Genomic DNA, 20,585 nt, shown 5'->3' with positions numbered 1-20,585 from the left:
ACATTCAAATATTTGGGAAGCATAATAAGAAGTGTTTATTGCTTGGACGAAGTGAAGACTAGAATTGCAATGACCAAGGAAGCATTTATGAAACAAAGGACACTGTTGAGTGGACCTCTAAATAGGGACCTTGAGAAGAGGTTAGTGAAGTGCTTTGTGTGGAGTGTGGCGCTTTATGGGACTGAGACTTGGACGATGAGAAAAGAGGAAGAAAGAAAACTAGAAGCATTTGAAATGTGGATCTGGCGGAAGATGGAGAAAATCAGCTGGCAGGAAAGAGTAAGGAATGAGAAGTATTGAAAAGAGTGGGTGAAGGAAGGAGAACGATATTGGAATACATTCAAAGACGGAAGGAAAATTGGTTAGGCCACTGCTTGCGACGAAAATGTTTAATAACCGAAGCATTGGAAGAGAAGATATAAGAGAAACGGAAGACAGGAAGGAAGAGGTATCAGTTAGTAGACAGTGTAAAGGTGACTAGAAGCTACTGGAAGACAAAGAGAATGTCTTAAGACAGAACAGCGCGGAGAATTAATGCGAAGACCTGCCGATAGGCAAACCACCAGTGATGATGATGATTTTGACTCTCAGAATGAAGGGAATAAGTGAACATGACTAGCAAAACTACTGAAGTGACTAAAGGTATGAACATATAAAACATGCATAGCCGTGCGAAACAGTAGTGCCAAAATTATTCACTGGCACTCATCTTAATTAGAATAGAATAAAATATAATACTCTCATCTCCTAGTTCCGGATCAGTTGAGACTGAGGAGGGAGCAATAATTTATTCTAACTCAAATTGTTTTTTGATACACACATCATTACATTTTTTGTAATATTTGAAACAACATCTTCTCAATCTCGACTCAGTTTATTTATAACTGCTAAAGTCTTCAGTCTGCCGAAACTAATTTTGATTAAGACTATCTGTAAAAAACTATTCTATTCATCAGATTCTATCAAATCACAGCGGAACTTATCTTAATGATTGCAGTAAATGCTGGAGTGCAGTCAAAGGACATCATTGAGCGAGTCTGTCCCCCTACGCACTGTCAGCATATGAGCCTCTTCCATTATTTCTCCACATAACAAACCGCAATTCTCCTCATGTTTCTCCCTTTCACCCTTATTCTTAGAGATTCGTATTAGCCACCGCACAATACCTCTTTGTTTTTCTATTCGTAAGTATGCCTTCCTTTACTGACAACTTTTGCTAATTTTGGTCCTACATTCTGACTGATCATATGCTTTGCAATATATTTCACTCAAGGGGGCACCTTTCTTTTACTAGAAGCAGTGCCTTATCTCCAGGCGTAACTACGACGGCGATTCCCTAGCAGTCAATGTAAGTTATAAGAGGCCCGAAGCTGTCGCCTGTTTTACTATAGCCCGTGCCTTACATACAAACGTAACTGTGACAGCGACATCCTACCAATGAATTTTAGTTAACAGAAGGCCCCAAAATGGCGGCGGTTTTACTGTAAGGAGTGCCTTAACTCCGGGCGTGTCTTCGATGGAGATATCCTGCCAGTGTATGCAAGTAAAGAGAAGACCCCAATGGCACACCTTCTTTTTTTACTTATCTCCAGGCGTGATTTCGATATCCTACCAGTGAATGCAAGTAAAAAAGAAGGCCTCAAAATGGCAACTGTTTTTACTTACTTCCAGGCGTGACTTCGACAGTGACATCCTACCAGTGAATACAAATAAAAAGAAGGCTTCAACATGACACCTGTTTTTACTTACCTCCAGGCGTGACTTCAACGGTGACATCCTACCAGTGAATGAAAATAAAGATAAGGCCTCAACACGACACCTGTTTTTACTTACCTCCAGGCGTGAGTTCGACGGTGACATGCTACCAGTGAATGCAAGTAAAGAGAAGGCCTCAACATGGCACCTGTTTTTACTTGCCTCCAGGCGTGAGTTCGACGGTGACATGCTACCAGTGAATGCAAGTAAAGAGAAAGCCTCAACATGGCACCTGTTTTTACTTGCCTCCAGGCGTGACTTCGACGGTGACATGCTACCAGTGAATGCAAATAAAGATAAGGCCTCAACACGACACCTGTTTTTACTTACCTCCAGGCGTGAGTTCGACGGTGACATGCTACCAGTGAATACAAATAAAAAGAAGGCTTCAACATGACACCTGTTTTTACTTACCTCCAGGCGTGACTTCGACGGTGACATCCTACCAGTGAATGCAAATAAAGATAAGGCCTCAACACGACACCTGTTTTTACTTACCTCCAGGCGTGAGTTCGACGGTGACATGCTACCAGTGAATGCAAGTAAAGAGAAGGCCTCAACATGGCACCTGTTTTTACTTGCCTCCAGGCGTGAGTTCGACGGTGACATGCTACCAGTGAATGCAAGTAAAGAGAAAGCCTCAACATGGCACCTGTTTTTACTTGCCTCCAGGCGTGACTTCGACGGTGACATGCTACCAGTGAATGCAAGTCTATGAAGGCTTCAAAATGGAACCTGTTTTTACTTACCTCCAGGCGTGACTTTGACGGCGACACCAGCTCCACCTCGTCGTCTCGCTGTCGGGGGTGGCTCGGTACTGCTGGGCGGTATAGATGTCACGTAGATCGGACTGCTCTCGATGAAGCCGTTCAGTTCCTGCTGCTGCTCTGTGGCCGGGATCTGCTGGTTTAACTGTGACATATGGCGTTACTACTCTCCGAGGAACAGTTACCAACATACATGCCTCTGCACTCACCATACGGAATTGATTTTGCCTGTGTCTTGTCACTTACCCAAATGATATCCGTAACACAGACAGAAACACTCCGACAGGTGAATGCATAACAAATATTCAACACGTAAACAGTGAAGACTACAGAAGACAAATCCCTAACACAAGATCTGTAAATTAATCACTAAAACACTGACTTTTTCGGAATCTCCAGCTTCTTTTAGAGAGTTCCTTTAATGAATGTGAAATCTGTCATTTAATTGGAAGTATTATTTATATTTATAATTGTAACAGTGCACGAGTAATAAAATATACGAATCATTAATGAATAAATGATGGATAATATGGAGTACGAACACCAAAGTGAGAGATATATGAAGGTAAAATATGGGAAGATTAAAGAACAGAGAAGTTCAAATATCTGGGTGAATGGATCTAATCCAACGGACTGGAAAAGAGGCAAACAAGGCAAGAGCCAGATAATTTGATCTGGCCTACAAGCTAACACAGAACTTGTACAATAAACGGACAATATCCTACAAGGCCAAAATTCGACATTATAACTCAGTAATAAAAGCGGAAGGATTGTACGTTTCAGCGTGTCTCTATTTTAAATTTAAAAAAAGTGGGAGCTGGAAGAACTCGAGAAGAAGGAGAGGAAGATTCCTAGGAACATTCTGGGACTTGGAAAAAAAGGAGAAATGAAGAGCTCAACTAGTACGTTGAAAAGATCACTGACACAATGCGGAAACGAAAGCTGAAGTTCTACTCACACCTAGTAAGAATGGATGGCAAACGGCAGACGAAAAAGATCTTTAAATACATCATGGGGTCAAAGGCCACTTCCAAGTGGATAGAAGAGGCCAAGAGAGATGCCGAAGGAGTTGGAATTACAGAAGAAGTGTCGACAGTCTAAAATCATTTGAAGAGAAACCATTAAAAAGGAGACCCAGATGGATCATTTCCGAAAAGACAAGACAAGACAAGACAAGACAAGACAAGACAAGACAAGACAAGACAAGACAAGACAAGACAAGACAAGACAAGACAAGACAAGACAAGACAAGACAAGACAAGACGATGATGCTTGTTGTTTAAAGGGGCCTAACATCTAGGTCATCGGCCCCTAATGGTACCGAAATGAGACGAAATGTAATGACAAATTAAAAGTCCAGAATCCTCTAGTGACCAGAATTCAAAACGTGAGGACGAAGAATGAATGGATGGATATGCATTTAGAACAATCAGTGGATCCGACCCGCAATGCCTCACATTCACAGAAACTGACGTAAAACAATAGTATTAATGACCAAGAGACTGCTTCTGTAGCATAATACTGAACCGATGATGCATGTAGTCTAAAGGAGTCCAAAATCCAAGTCATCGGCCCCTCATAATGGTACTTATCGCTAGGAAAGTAGAACCATGGTATTTGTCATGTTGCGGTACTAATCAAAAGTAGCGTAGACACGCGGCATTCCACACATTGTGGTACTACCCACAGGTAAGAAAATTCGCACATGGAATACAAACCTATGGTGTTTCGCACATTGCGGCGCCATTTACAGGCAACGCAAACCTATGGTGTTCATCACATACGTGTACTAACTACAGGGAGTCGTATTATGCCGTGGTGCTCCTCATATAGTGGTTACCAATCACAGGTACTATATAAGTCGGCAACGCACTCTGTTGCTACTAATCACAAACCTATTCTGTACCTAACACAGTGGTACTACGCGCAAGTAAAAGCGACCCATGGTATTCCCGCGTGGTAGTACTAATCACAAGGAGTTTCATGGTTCTAATACAATCATATCTTGGTCACCCCTTTTAGTCAACTCTTGCGACAGGCAGGGGATACCGTGGGTGTATCCTTGGTCTGCGTCCCCCACCCACAGGTGGTTGTGTGTTTGGTCCGCGAGAAGTATTTTATTTCCCTCAAGTCCGCCGGCAAGCCGGTTAGTATCCCCCTATCCGCCACCTGGGACGCGCCACGTGGGAGTATCACCTCTCCCCCTGCGACGCCAGCTTAGTAGATTCGTGGGAGAAGAGAAGAGACCAAGATACCTTAAATTCTGTGCAAGGCATAGTTAGCCAAAGTCGAAAAAAATGGAAACACCGTATTAATTTAACGCCCTTACTTCATTCTTGTGCGGAGTTTAATAATAATAATAATAATAATAATAATAATAATAATAATAATAATAATAATAATAATAATAATAATAATAATAATAATAATAATAATAATAATAATAATAATAATAATATAATTGTATAAATTATAATTATAAATATAAATATAATATATGATTATTATTATTATTATTATTATTATTATTATTATTATTATTATTATTATTGTCCGCCTCTTTGGTGTAGTGGTTAGCGTGATTAGCTGCCACCCCCGGAGGCCCGGGTTCGATTCCCGGCTCTGCCACGAACTTTGAAAAGTGGTACGAGGGCTGGAACGGGGTCCACTCAGCCTCGGGAGGTCAACTGAGTAGAGGTGGGTTCGATTCCCACCTCAGCCATCCTGGAAGTGGTTTTCCGTGGTTTCCCACTTCTCCTCCAGGCAAATGCCGGGATGGTACCTCACTTCAGGCCACGGCCGCTTCCTTCCCTCTTCCTTGCCTGTCCCATCCAATCTTCCCATCCCTCCACCAGGCCCCTGTTCAGCATAGCAGGTGAGGCCGCCTGGGCGAGGTACTGGTCATACTCCCCAGTTGTATCCCCGACCAAGAGTCTGAAGCTCCAGGACACTGCCCTTGAGGCGGTAGAGGTGGGATCCCACGCTAAGTTCGAGGGAAAAACCGAGCCTGGAGGGTAAACAGATTATTATTATTATTATTATTATTATTATTATTATTATTATTATTGTTATTGTTATTATTATTATTATTATTATTATTATTATTATTATTATTATTATGTTATCAAAAAATTAACTTCCAAGAAGGAAACCATAATTGAATTTTATCGATTGCAAATATGAATAAATTCAAGCTTTCTAGACTTTTTCAATCGTGAAATTACCAGCGTTTCGCCCCAGTGTGGCAATGGGCTCGTCAGTTGGACTGCTACACCTTTCCAAGGACTCTGCAGTGACGTTACACTAGTAGGAAACATGTGCCTCCACTTGTATAAATGCCTGCTACACTGGGGCGAAACGCTGGTTTGAAAGTGTCTGAAGAGCTGAAATGTTTTTCAATAATAATGTTATTGATTTTCCGCATCACTAATTACTTTTGCCGTTTTCGGAGTTGCCGAGGTGCCGGATTTTGTCCCGAAGGAGTTCTTTTACGTGCCAGTAAATCTACCAATACGAGGCTGACGTGATTGAGCACCTTCAAAGGATCGAACCTGCCAAGTTGTGTTCAGAAAACCAGCTCTACCGTCTGAGCTATTCAGCCCTTCTGTTGCACGCTTCTTAATGTCAGTGTGCTCGTTAGTACAGTGGTCATTATTCCCGCCTGCCTAAATGACAACACATCATGATGGTATTCGAACCTGTAGCCTTGAACAAAGGGGGCGAGCACCTAACCAATTATAGCACACATCCAGTCGGACACCAAAAAAATATGTAGGGAAGTTTTGGAAACAGAATACACGGAATGAGAACACTTCATTAAGCACGTGCAGATGTTCGAAAGTAGGGGCGGAAGCTGTTTCTGAGACTGAGAAGGGGTGGATGAGGGTTGACCACTGTCTCCCTCAAGTCATGGTCATTAAGCCGAGTGTAACTTGAGATAAGAGAACTCGCATAAAACATTCGTCCCGACCCGCTTTGATCTCCAGCCAGCCTCCAGTATCCGGTCTGCCGCACTGCCCAGCTAAGAGTACCACCCTCATGCATTGTGGGGATTTATTACGGCCAGGCTTTCAAGTTTCTGGAGAATTATGAATGTGCTTATGGTGAAGATGTCAGATGTGTGGTAAATTATAACAGAGACAAATATGATGTATTAAACCTTCAACTGCCAACAAGCGACAAAGTGTACAATAGAAAAGAATGTAAAAGCTACAAAACAGAATATTATCAGTAGGTCTCAGGAGTTGAAGATATACAGGATGAACCGAAATTCGCGCACGCGGGCGTCGCAGCGCGACTCCTCACATGCCAGAAATAAAACCATGTCTCTGACAAAAGTTCGTCCTGCGAGTATATCCGGAAGAAAAAAGACGTTGAAGAGTGGCAATCTGGCAACACTGTAACCACATGTAGGGTAACTACCTCTGTCAGCACATATTAGTCGAGCTGTAAAGTTGGTGCAGTGGATAGTGTTTTGGGTTAGCATGCAGGAGGTCGAGGGTTCGATCCTAGGTTGAGGCGTGCTTTTTTTACTCCGTAAATGTAGCCAAGTGCTATGGTATCTTGCATCTTAATCGTCAACAGCGAATAAATTCACGCCCACGACGTGGAAAAGTCTTCTTTCAAAGCTGACCATTTCTAGGATGATTTCTAGAGGACCAGCTGCATCGCTGACACTTAGAAAAATGAAGGTATCAACCAAAGAAAGACAAGGGCCATAAGGGGCGTGAAAATGAGACTCCCTAGCCTCGAGTGCTCTAATACCGCCGGGGTCGGAAAAGAACAAGAGTTGACCAAGGGAGCTCGGATAGGATAGATGAAAGGGAAGACCCTAATACAAGTAGGTGGAAGCAATGCCAGGAATCAGCTACGGGCCCCGTGGGCGCCACGCACGCTCCCTACTTCAGAACCCCTGAGGCCTTTCTTACGACAGGCAGGGGCACTACGGGTGTTATTCTACCGCCCCCACCCGCAGGGGGACTCAGCGAGGGATCTTTATATTTTTTTGCTATTTGCTTTATGTCGCACCGACACAGATAGGTCTTATGGCGACGATGGAACCGGAAAGGCCTAGGAATGGAAAGGAAGCGGCCGTGGCCTTAATTAAGGTACAGCCCCAGCATTTGCCTGGTGTGAAAATGGGAACCACGGAAAACCATCCTCAGGGCTGCCGACAGTGGGGTTCGAACCCACTATCTCCCGGATACGAGCTCACAGCCGCACGGCCCTAACCGCACGGTCAACTCGCCGAGTTAGCGAGGGATCGATTCCACCTCTACCGCCTCAAGGCCAGTGTCCTGGAGCGTGGGACTTTGGGTCGGGGGATACAATTGTAGTGGAGGACCAGTACCTCGCCCAGGCGGCCTGACCTGCTCTGCTGAACAGAGGTGTTGTGGGGGGGGGGGATGGGAAGACTGGAAGGGATAGACCTGGAAGAGGGAAGGAAGCGGCTGTGGCCTTAAGTTACTGTAGGTACCATCCCGGTATTTGCCTGGAGAAGAATTGGAAAACCACGGAAAAGCACTTCGAGGATGGCTGAGTTGGGATTCGAACAGCCCTCTACTCAGATGACCTCCAAAGGCTGAGCGGACCACGTTCCAGTCCTCATACCGCTTTCCAAATTTCGTGGCACAGCCGGGAATCAGACCCGAGGGTGGCAGCTAATCACACTAACCACTACACCACAGAGGCGGACTTGCAGTTTCTAATATTTTTAATTATTTTTGTCCTAGACGTTAACATTGTTATATAGTCTAGGACAACATGTGTCTTCCCCTATTAATTTGTATTAGTGCAAGTATTTACGTCACTACTCTGAACAATGTTATCCTTAGCTTACAATAAACTTTATGAATTAATCGAATGACTATATGAATGAATTGGCTGATTGTATTGTATTCATGAACAGTCCTCTCTCCCAGCCAAGGATAGCAACCAACTGGGGAGAGAGTTCTTATTATTGAATGAATGAATGCTCTCAGCCTAAGCTAAACCGCGTATTATAGATATGACGAGATCAGAAATCTCGTCCTTTGGTAAACTGAACCGTTTCCAGAACTTGATGGAGAAGACTGCCACAGTACCACGAGGTCCAAACATTAGCACTATTACGTCGATCTTATCAACCTGGTATATCCCTGTGTAGTAACGTATCGTTGGATTGTGTATATACTCTTTCTTGGTGTTTACTTCTTCAGGCTGGCCTAGATGATGTTCAAACCTAATAGTCGCATGCAGCCTCGATTGCTCTTTTAGGTTGTGTTGTTTGATCATCAGTTCGTAGACTTGTTTGATGGAGGATTCCATGTTACTCTATCCCGGGCTAACCTTTTCATTTCCACGGCACTGCTACATCTTACATCTGCTCTAATATACTTGTCATACTCACACTTTGGTCCATCCTTACCGTTCTTTACCGCCTACACTTCCATCAGAAACCAACTGAACAAGTCCTGGGTATCTTAAGATGTGTCCTATCAATCTATCTCTTCTTTTGGTAAAATTTCACAAAACCGATCTCCTCTCGTAAATTCAATTCAGTACCACTTTATTCGTGATTCAATCTGCTCGTCTCACCTTTAGCATTCTTCTATAACACCACATTTCAAAAGCTTGTATTCTCTTTTTTTCTGAGCTAATTTTCGTCCATGTTTCACTTCCATACAACGTCGCGCTTCAGACGGCAGTCTTCAAAAACATATTTCTAATTCCTATATCACTGTTCGAAGTGAGCGAATGTATTTTCTTAAGAGAGGCCTTCCTTGCTTTTGCTAGTCTGCATCTTATGTCCTCCTTACTTCTTCCATCGTTAGTAATTTTACTACCCAGGTAACAATATTGAATCACTTGACTTCGTTCGACTGCACTCCATTACTTTTATTTTGGGTTGATTTAAATAATAATAATAATAATAATAATAATAATAATAATAATAATAATAATAATAATAATAATAATAATAATAATAATAATAATATTAATAAACCATATTCTAGTAATTAAAAATAAAATGTGAAAGCTTCTCTATTAAAATTCATATTTACTCATGGAGTAGCCACCGTAATGCAAACGTGGTGCAACATGGTTCGTACAATTTTTGAGCTGTGGTTGTGTGGAACAGTATTACATCAATCACACAAACTGGTACTTGTACTGTCACTTTCGCAACACTCGATGTGTGGTAGTCAGCCAACTTAGCATCTGCATTATTAGGCTCTAACTTTATTAGCTAATTAGTTTGTTATGAGTCAGTAATGTGTTACAGGGTCCACTTGGGTCCTGATGTGCATGGCATGATGAAGATTAATGAGATGGCGTAAGGACGAACCCCAACAGGTGGAATTCGTCCGTGTTATAATGTTGCAACAGTTTCCGACGAGTACAAACGAGTAAACAAAAAACTGTGAAATATAGAAGCAAAAGCCATACATATGATTTATGGCAAGTCTCGACATGCATATTCATAATACATCTTGAGGAAAGGCTCATATTTCTCACAGGTTTTCAGTTAAGCTTTTATTGGTTATCTCAATATCAACATGCCCTGTAGATATGGAAGTTAGCAGGCTTTCAGAAGGCACACTGCTGCCTTAAGAGAGCATTTCTTATATTTTAAAAATATCAGTCCTGACAAAAAGTTTTCCTGTTAAAATTGTTGAATTTTCTTATGCAATCATGAGCTATTTCCCTAATAAACGAAAGCATTTTTGAGATATCTGAAATTTTCTATGTTTGTGTTTTAGAATTATTATTTTTTTCACTCCTTAACTCATGCTTTATGATATCAGATTATAAACAAAAATCTACAGTAAAATATACAATGATTTAAAATCAAATACAAGTATTCGTCCCAGGATATTTTATAATCCTGTTGACACAGGTATTGTATTATTTTGAAATGTTTGTCCAATCCTTATCTCGCTTCTCTACGGGGTCGGGTATAAGGCGAGATTAAATTGTCGTGGCGAGTTTTTATGACCGGATGCCCTTCCTGACGCCAATCTCATCAGAGGATTTAATGAGACGAAATGAACGACGTGATGCATGATACGAGGGTCGAGTAATAAGTCATGGCAACTATTTTTTTCTCGCGAACTGGAGACAACACGGAAACTCTAAGATATGCATTTGGAAATATAGGACATGTACTTATGCATAGTGCCTAAGACAAATTCTGACTTCAGAAGATTCTCATAGGAAACTGACAGAACACAGTCCATTCGTAAACATTGTTTTATTATGGTATAGACAGCAAATACACAAGACTAGGTACAAAGGACAGGTCTCCACTGGTTACAGACCATTATCCGTACATTTTTGTCCATGGACACTGGACGGTCTGGGCGAGGCAAATCGGCAGTTGATACTCTACCCCGTTTGAACGTCTTCACCCACCTCGCCACTCTTCTATAGGACATGGCATGCACACCTAATGCTTCCCGCAGCTCTGCATGGCATTGGCGTGCATTTCTCCCGCGGAAAACTGCTGTTTCCATATACGATCGTTGCTCCTGCTTGTTGACTTCCATGTTGTGACGCTCTCACTCACACACTGAACTTGGGGGCATGCTTAGACCCACACTGTTGTTTACATGCACCATCTAGTGGCATCATACGCAAGTACATACCGTGCGCTTCCAAATGCATATCTTAGATATTCCGTGTTATCTCCTGTTCGCGAGAATAAATAGTTGCCATATCTTATGACTCGACCTACGTAGCAGGAAGGGAGTGGGTGAAACCTGGTGCCGGCACATAGCCTAGCACTAACGCAGGGCCTCTCAGGGTGCATGCGCGTGGTGCATGCACTGTGCACGGTGCAAAAGACGACTTGGCTTGGTTGACCAGAGTGCAGACCCCCCACTCCTCGATTTGGAGCAATAGCGCTGTCTCTCTCTTTCCTCACGCCTGTCTCGCTCGCTCCGCCTGTCTCCCTCTCCCCCACTTGCGCCGTAGCGCTCCAAATCCGGGCTGAGTTGAGCCGAGTATAGCCGAGTAGAGCCGAGCATAGCCGAGTAGCCCAGAGACGAAACGTTGATCCGAGCCGTACCTAGCGGCACCGAGCGGCACCGATGCACAGTGCACGGAGCTCTTGCGCCTCGCTCTGCACGCGTGAGATTTTGGGCGTTTGAGAGGCCCTGCACTAACGGGTCTGCTCAAGGCTTAACGTATCCATCCGACGGATGAATCACCATCAACAGCGTCATATGCCCTCACTCCATATGAGCACTGTGGAGAGATTTTGGAATTTAATCCAGGCTTTTGGCACGCAATCTAGTGATTAGAAATTGTATACCAATATTGTATACCACCACCTCGCCTACTCTGCCGGCCAATATTCTGATGGTGAAAACGTTTTCCACCAAGGGGACTCCAACCAGCTAACCACAGTTCGGACCGTTCAGACGTCAGTGCTTTAACGATCATCGCCATCAGGCGGGCTGTTGTAATATTTTGAAGGAACAACCACCTAAGTAGCCATAGGTTAATGAAAATTATCAGGAAAATGTTTCACGGCTGCATACATTATTTTTAACGTTTATAAAGGAAAATTTCATATCTAGGAATGATAATGTAAAGGTACTTAACATCTATATATATAAAATAAGAGTTTTGTCTGTACATTGCTCAGAATTTGAAAAGAATGGTATTTCTGCATCTGCCGTGTGCACTGTAACAAGGAAATGCACTTTTTAATTTTCCGTAATTTCTGTCTGTCTGTCTGTCTATCTATCTATCTATCTATCTATCTATCTATCTATCTATCTATCTATCTATCTATCTATCTATCTATCTATCTATCTATCTATCTGTCTGTCTGTCTGTCTGTCTGTCTGTCTGTCTGTCTGTCTGTCTGTCTGTCTGTCTGTACACGCATCACTAGAAAACGGTTCCAGAGAATTTAATGAAAATCGGTAAGCAAAGTCGCTACAATCTAAGCCATACACAATTTTATTCACGCTGATAGAAATGGTAGTTTAGGGGAAGATTTAAAATTTAATTTTCAAATATTTATGTTTTTAATGGTTCTATCTTAATAAAAATTGGTATACAAAGTCTGGGAGTAAGTCGCTATAATTTAGGCTATAAATCGTTTTATTCACGCTGAATAAAATGGTAGTTTACGGGAAGGCCTAACATTTAATTCTCAAGTATTTATATTATTAGTGGTATATTATTATCGATAAATACTACATAACCAAAGTTGTATAGAATTAAATTTCCGACCATTTATGTCTTATACATTTTTACCGTACCGGCTATGATAACACAGATATTCATGAATTTGTATTTTTGTTGCTAAGTCCATATCGACGCCGAACCACGAGAAAATGGGTTAACAGAATTTAATGAAAATCGGTATATAGACTCAGGGAATAAGAAACTACAGTCTAAGCTATAAACAATTTTATTCACCCTGGAAGAAATTGTAGTTTAGGGGAAGGCGCCTAAATTTTAATTTTTAAATACCTTACGTTTTTGGCCCTATCGAAAAGTACTACATGACAAAAATTACAGAGAATACAATTTCCGTTCATTTATGTTTTATTCAGTTTTACTGAACCGACTATGAAGAGAACTAAATGTGAAGGCCTACAATATCGAACTCATAACATTGATCAACAATAACATTACATTGATCTTTGTTTGTTGTGATGTTATGGTGCCTCTCAACTCCGATAGATGGGATTACTGCTGCGTACCGAGAATAATAGCCTGACAATATTGGCGGGAAATAGCCGGGGAGTTAGAAAACATTCTTATTTAGCATGCTATTCCTCTGGTTCATACATGTTCTGATACAGCTGGTAAGTAACACACTGGTTCTTCATAGTATTCCAGTAATTCGATTACTATTCTGATGCGCTGTTTTGAATGAGTAGTGAGCATACTTAAGGCAAAGGCAAGGCTGACGAAGTAGTAGTAGTAGTAGTAGTAGTATGGCCTGGTCTAGAATAACAATTGAGGCCTACTCCAAATTACAGCACTACAATTCACTAAATAACTCAAAATTCAACCCTGAAAAGAGCCGTTTCACTTTTATTAAATTCTACATTCATTTTGATTGTTATCATTTTTGTTATTATTTATTCCTATTATCTCTATTATCTTTATTTTATTTTTATGTATTATATTATTATTATCATTATTTTATTATTATTTTTATTATTATTTTTTTTATTATTATAATTATTAATATTGTGTCTTATTGCTTTGTGAACATGTAATGGGGCGGAAAGCCTGTTTGTTCATAAATAAATACTACTACTACTACTACATTCATTTTGTTCCAAATTATCAGTGAAGAGGGGTTTTCTCCTCTAGCTTGGAGGAGAAATTTGCATCCAAGTCAGATAGATTTTTCCGCCGCCAGTGTAGTGAATTGATATTTTCCGACTCATCGGGTACTCCTAGGAAACACATTAGTAAAAGGGCATATTTTTTGCCCTGGGAGTTTCCACTATTTGACCCTCTACCCGCCGAAAAAAGGACGAGGCGTGTTCACGAATCACGGCTGTCTGCGGCTTGGTCTTTCCAGTTCTGGAACTTTGGACTGTTAGATCGGCCGTGTAGTCCTGTTCGTTTACAGTGAGAAAATGTGTGGTGTTTAATTTAAACGAGTATTTCATATGAAAGCATTGCTTTTAATCGCACCATTCCTACTGACGTCATTGTAATGTATGTTTATTTCAGTTGGAAAAACCACTAAGGCAGTCTTTCCAAGGATGTGCAACGGCAGGTGGAGAGTGAGTGTCTGCCATTATAATGAAAACTCCCCAACCTGATTGTGACTGATGGTATGCAAGCGGGTCTACCATTACATTAAAAATTCCCTAAATCAGTGTTCATATGAGAAAATATGTTTGGTGACTTCCCCATCGCGTTTCTACGGCAACGTTAAAAGCTATGCAATTTAATACAATCTTGCTCACAACATGTACACTGGAATTCCGTATACAATGTAGAATTCCGTAGCGAAGCACGGGTACATCAGCTAGTTTACTCTAAAACAGAAGTAAGCCTTTTTGCAAGAATGCTAAATTCCCTTCCTAAAGACAGACTCGACTCGACTCGACTCGACTCGACTCGACTCGACTCGACTCGCCTCGACTCACCTCACCTCACTCACTCACTCACTCACTCACTCACTCACTCACTCGCCAAACTTTCGGAGGTTGTTCAGGGATACCTTCTGAGTATATTGGTATGAGGGACCCGTGGTCTCCAGTGACTCCTTGCAGAGTAATTACATTTCGTTTGGTTTGTTTCCCCAGTTAGCTCTGTACATGTGTTGCAATAATAATATCTTAATATATTATTTTACGTCCATCCTAAATACTAGTTCTTGAAAGACGCCGGAGTGTCGAAATTTTGTCCCGGAGGAGTTGTTTGACGTGCTGAAAGCGAACGACACGGAGATATCACCCGTTAGGGAACAGATCTGCATTTGTCATCTACTGAACAGTGCACCGACAGTAGATTGAACACACTGAGCACCTTCAAATACATCCGACATAGCTAGGATCGAACCACCAACTGAAGCACAGATGGCCAGCGTTCTACCATCTGAGCTACTAACTTGAATTGCAGTTCCCCTCAATATCATTTTCTCAGTTTCAGGTACACAGTGAACTATTACATCTAGGGATGTGAAATATTGCGCACTCATTTATGGCTATAGCCTGGCTCTACTAATCTCCAATTTTTAATGTACATTCTTTATTATGTTACTTATATTGCTAAAATGTTATATTTCTGTGATTCATTTTTATTTATTAAAAAGCAATAATTCTAGGGCTTCCTGAACTGTGAATATATTTAATGAAATGAAAATCCACAGCCTGTTTCCAGTCATTCGACCGGGTCAGAAATCTAATGAATGTAGCCCCCATCTAGCGCCAAGGGTATGAACCGTGCCGGCTGCCGAAACCTGTCGTACTCCGCTAACTAACCCCATGGCACTACAGCCTTGAAGGGCCTTGGCCTACCAAGCGACCGCTGCTCAGCCCGAAGGCCTGCAGATTACGAGGATTCTCTCGGCCGTTATTCTTGGCTTTCTAGACCGGGGTCGCCATCTCACCGTCAGATAGCTCCTCAATTGTAATCACATAGGCTGAGTAGACCTCGAAGATGCCCTCAGATCCCCGTAAAAATCTCTGACCTGCCCGGGAATCGAACGCGGGGCCTCCCGGTAAGAGGCAGCCACGCTACATTTGCACAACGGGACCAGCTGTCGCACTCCTCTGGGGCAATGATTAACAACTGACAGATGAAATGAAATTATTTTAGAGAGTGTTGCTGAAATGAAAAATGACAGGGAAAACTGGAGTATCCGGAGAAAAATCTCTCCCGCCTCAGCTTTGTCCACGCCAAATCACACACGGAGTGACCGGGATTTGAAACACGTAACCCAGCGGTGATAGGGCGGCGCGCTGCAACCTGAGTCACGGGGGCTACATGAAAATGTTTAATATGTGATCAAAATTTGCAGTAATGTACATAATGACTTGTAACAACGAGACCTTGAAAAAATACACCGAAGGTAAGTGCTTAGAACTAATGTGAAGTCTAAATCCTATATACTGTAATTTAATGGGAATTAGCAAGGCTTTGATCCACGGTGAAAAATTATTTCATTTCTATGGCAGATATAGTGAGAAATGTGATGATAGTTACAGCTTCATTTAAATGTGTAGCGTACTAATAACCTTAATAAAACATTGTTTTTTCTTGCATATCATCATCATCATCATCATCATCTCCTTACCCTCCAGGTTCGGCTTTTCTCTCGGACTCAGCGAGGGATCCCACCTCTACCGCCTCAAGGGCAGTGTCCTGGAGCTTCAGACTCTTGGTCGGGGATACAACTGGGGAGTATGACCAGTACCTCGCCCAGGCGGCCTCACCTGCTCTGGTGAACAGGGGCCTTGTAGGGGGATGGGAAGATTGGAAGGGATAGGCAAGGATGAGGGAAGGAAGCGGCCGTGGCCTTACGTTAGGTACCATCCCGGCATTCGCCTGGAGGTGAAGTGGGAAACCACGGAAAACCACTTCGAGGATGGCTGAGGGGGGAATCGAACCCACCTCTACTCAGTTGACCTCCCGAGGTTGAGTGGACCCCGTTCCAGCCCTCATACCACTTTTCAAATTTCGTGACAGAGCCGGGAATCGAACCCGGACCTCCGGGGGTGGCAGCTAATCACACTAACCACTACACCACAGAGGCGGCATTTTTTCTTGCATATGAGAACAAAAATCGGTAATTATTTATCTATCAAATCCAATAATTCTAGAATTTCATACAACTATGAATATATATAAAATGTAAGAATTTGGAGGATTTTAGAACTCCGAGAGAAACACCACATGGTCATGACCATAATTTCCTTCTCTTTAGATTTTTAACTTTATATTCCCAATTGCTATCTCATACTGCTCTCATAGGAATCATCAGTCGATGTTACAGTACCCCACTTTAACTATAGCGGTTGCAAGGTTCGTAGTTTATTATACCCACTCTAACTTCTTGGCTACGCTTGTATCCACCTAAATAAAATACGAAATTTGTCCGCAAATTGATCGAAATTTTAAAGAAAGTATTGTGTGTCGGCCATTTCCAGGATACGAATGAAATGTACTTTTTAAAATTTCCATCGTATCTGTCTGAATATTTCTACACGAATCACGAGAGTATGTCCGAATAATATTTAATAAAAATCGATAGGGAAGAAGGCAGTTTAATCTAAGTTACAAGGAATTTTATTCACGTTGGATTAAATAGTATTTTAGGGGTCGGTCAACCATTTAATTCTTTAGTATCTCCGTTTACGTTGCTCCTATTGATAAATGGTGAATAAAAACATATTGAAGTATTTACAATTTTATATTAATTCGTCATTATTAATGTTAATCTTACCAAGGAATCCTCCGTAGCAAACAGAAAAGGTATAGTAAATTCTGATCCTTCATGCCTCATACATATGTACTGTAGGTCTACTAGAAAGGTTACTGGTCCCGGAACTTGCTGTTTTGTGTGTCCAATAGTGCGGTCATAGACGTGACGCGCGATCTAGCGCGGTTACCTCACCATTAAGAACAGCCTGTTTCAGAATATTGCCGGCCCCGTGGTGTACGGGTAGCGTGCCTGCCTCTTACCCGGAGGCCCCGGGTTCGATTCCCGGCCAGATCAGGGATTTTTACCTGGAACTGAGGGCTGGCTCGAGGTCCACTCAGCCTACGTGATTAGAATTGAGGAGCTATCTGACGGTGAGATAGCGGCCCCGGTCTAGAAAGCCAAGAATAACGGCCGAGAGGATTCGTCGTGCTGTCCACGCGACACCTCGTAATCTGCGGGTCTTCGGGCTGGGCAGCGGTCGCTTGTTAGGCCAAGGCCCTTCAAAGACTGTAGTGCCATGGGGTTTGGTTTGGTTTTGTTTCAGAATACAGTATTAGCGGGGAGAAGCTGTGGATTTAGGTTAACATTTTTCTTTATCGTGCGATTTCTCTGTATCATATATACTGTGATAACTAGATGTCGGATTTATATGCTGTATAAATCACCGATATATGCATGTAAACTATGCTGCAAATTATGTGAAATATGAATTTAAATGTGAAGCCTCCGTAGCTGAGGAGGCCAGTGCGCCGGCCTCTCACCGCTGGATACCGTGGTTCAAATCTCGGTTACTCCATGTGAGACTTGTGCTGGACAAAGCGGAGGCAGGACAGTTTTTTCTCTGGGTACTCCGGTTTTCCCTGTCATTCACGTTTCATTCCTGCAACACTCTCCATTGACATTTCATTTCATCTGTCTGTCATTTATCATTGCCCCAGAGGAGTGTGACAGGCTTCGGCAGCCGGCACATTTCTTATCCTCGCCGCTAGATGGAGGTTTCATTCATTCCATTCCTGACCCGGTCAGATGACTGGAAACAGGCTGTGGATTTTCATTTTTTCATTTTCATGCTATTAAGCACTCGTATGAAATGCAAACGTAACATTTCTTTACAAGACTTACGCGATTCACCCACACCAATACACAAAATCATAATCAAGAATAATCAACTGACTTTTAAAAAATCACGCTACTTACAGCTGTGATTGCTTTACAAGTACAAACAGTCCGTGCACAGTTTGTGAGACGTATCAATCTACGAAGTGTTCACTGTTAAAACACATGCACACGTCTCCTAGATAAGGCACGGCGTGTTAACGTATATGATAAACCAATTAGTGAGGTTGTAGGAACTTCGTGTAAAAATCCATAAACCTGAATGTACACATTAAATACACGTCCTTCGTTCATTTTACTCTGCAACCAACAATTTTCCTCCATGAATTTCTTTGTAGTAGTCTGAAACAGTGTTCTCCAAGGTTTCTCGTTTAAATCTGTGGCGTTTGTGTGCTAAAGAAGCTTCAAGGAGGAGAATGATCTCTCTACATCTACGGATGTGACAGGACAAGTGAAGGTGTTCAACATTCTGGAAGATCCACATTATCAGTACCAGCGAAATATTTGTTTATAGCTACCATGATGTCGTAGCCCGGATTTCGTTTAAGGACATGTTCGAGGTTTCCAAGGATACCTTCCAGTCCACACTTCATGTTTTCCATAATGTCCAGCGAAGCACCAAAGCGCAATCCACGTGTTTCTAGCTTTTTAATTGATTCCGGTATGATTTATTAGTGTCTCTTGGTAAGTGCTAGTTTCCTGTGAACAGTTTCATTGCTGAAAGAGTTCATAGTTTTAATTACTTTGCTTTTCTCTTAAGGACTGCTTGAATAAGTATAATAAAAGTCGAAAACATGCACAAGAAATGCAAAATTTGAAATATATGCACTAATCTCAAATATATGCAAATATGTATTGTGTACTATTAAATTCAATAACTCGCCCAATTTCACCTTCAAACGCACTTTGGCATACAATCGGATGTCTAGTAATAACTACTAGTGCTTGATACGCTGGTCTATTATAGTGTTCGTTGTTCGTCCTATTCGACCCATACTACGGTGGAGCTGTGAAGAACAACCTAGAACCAAATTGCTTTTCTCCCTTTACGTGGACCATCTACACGAACGTCCTGTCAAAGTCAAGTGCAATAGGTAGTATAAAACAAGAAAGCGATGCTTATTATCCAAAGATCTTTAGACTTTAAATGCCACGACACAAATACATTATCATTTGTTACATCTTGAGAATTCATTAAGCGAGAGTGATCAACTAGTGAAATCGATAGTACGAGTATATTTCTCATTAAGAGGGTTGAGGATCGATTACTGTCAATGGATATGAGGTGCGTGAAGTTGTAAGTTACAGCCCGTGATTACTTATTATTTACACTCAAGTGATAAAAGCAAGGCACTGAGTTACCTTAAATGAAGTTACAATATCGTTTACGACCAAGTCTGTAAGAAGTCAAGCGATCAACTGTTCTAGCAGGGAAAGTTCCATTAAATTAAGAGGAATAGCGACTGTTAAATTTCATTCACAGTTTAAATGAGTTTGATGCGGTACAATATAGGAGTGAAGGTCCTTTCCAATGGACTGTGACAGCTTAGAACCGCCCCGGGTAAACAGTTATGTAACGTCATCGCCCCTTGAATGTATACCTCACACTGAGCATAGTTGCATGAAGGACAGGCTATACCACAGGAAACCCTGACATCCAAGAGCTGCAATGAACGACAACACACCTCACATGCACGTCTCACATCAAACACGTCTGTTTGACGGTATGCCTATGTCACAGGTTCAATGCTGAAGGCCACTCGTCAATCACAACAGGTAAGGAATAGTTACAGTCTCCAGGTGTGTCAAATATCTGGGAAGCTTCCGTATATTTTTGCCTTGGAACGCTTATCTGAACAGCTACCATTCATGAAGGACCAACAATGCACGTAAGCAAATTAATATTTCGAGGAATTTTGGTTTACTGCACATGTTACACATATCAGCATATTTCAGCACATATTTGAAATTAATCTCGAACAACGTCGGTATTGCGTGTGTTTTGAACTTTCCTTCCCAGTATGTTATTTTTCAACTATAAGTTACGACAC

At 41.8% G+C, this 20,585-nt stretch overlaps 1 protein-coding gene across 5 annotated transcripts in view; it reads right to left on the bottom strand.

Annotated features, from left to right (window-relative positions):
• sdt (stardust) overlaps window positions 1-20,585 on the bottom strand; it is an 851,212-nt gene that overhangs the window by 332,513 nt on the left and 498,114 nt on the right. For 3 of the 5 annotated variants that reach the window (XM_067155496.2, XM_067155497.2, XM_067155493.2), the window contains one exon: window positions 2,505-2,667. In XM_067155496.2, the coding sequence (XP_067011597.2) occupies window positions 2,505-2,667 (163 nt within the window). The remainder of the gene's footprint in view (window positions 1-2,504; window positions 2,668-20,585) is intronic. The other 2 variants (XM_067155494.2, XM_067155495.2) reach the window with 2 other exon arrangements.

This window comes from Anabrus simplex, chromosome 11 (genome assembly GCF_040414725.1).
Source record: "Anabrus simplex isolate iqAnaSimp1 chromosome 11, ASM4041472v1, whole genome shotgun sequence".
Lineage (NCBI taxonomy): Eukaryota > Metazoa > Arthropoda > Insecta > Orthoptera > Tettigoniidae > Anabrus > Anabrus simplex.
The sequence above is the reverse complement of the archived record's forward strand: the minus strand, read 5'-3'. Positions and strand labels throughout refer to the sequence as shown.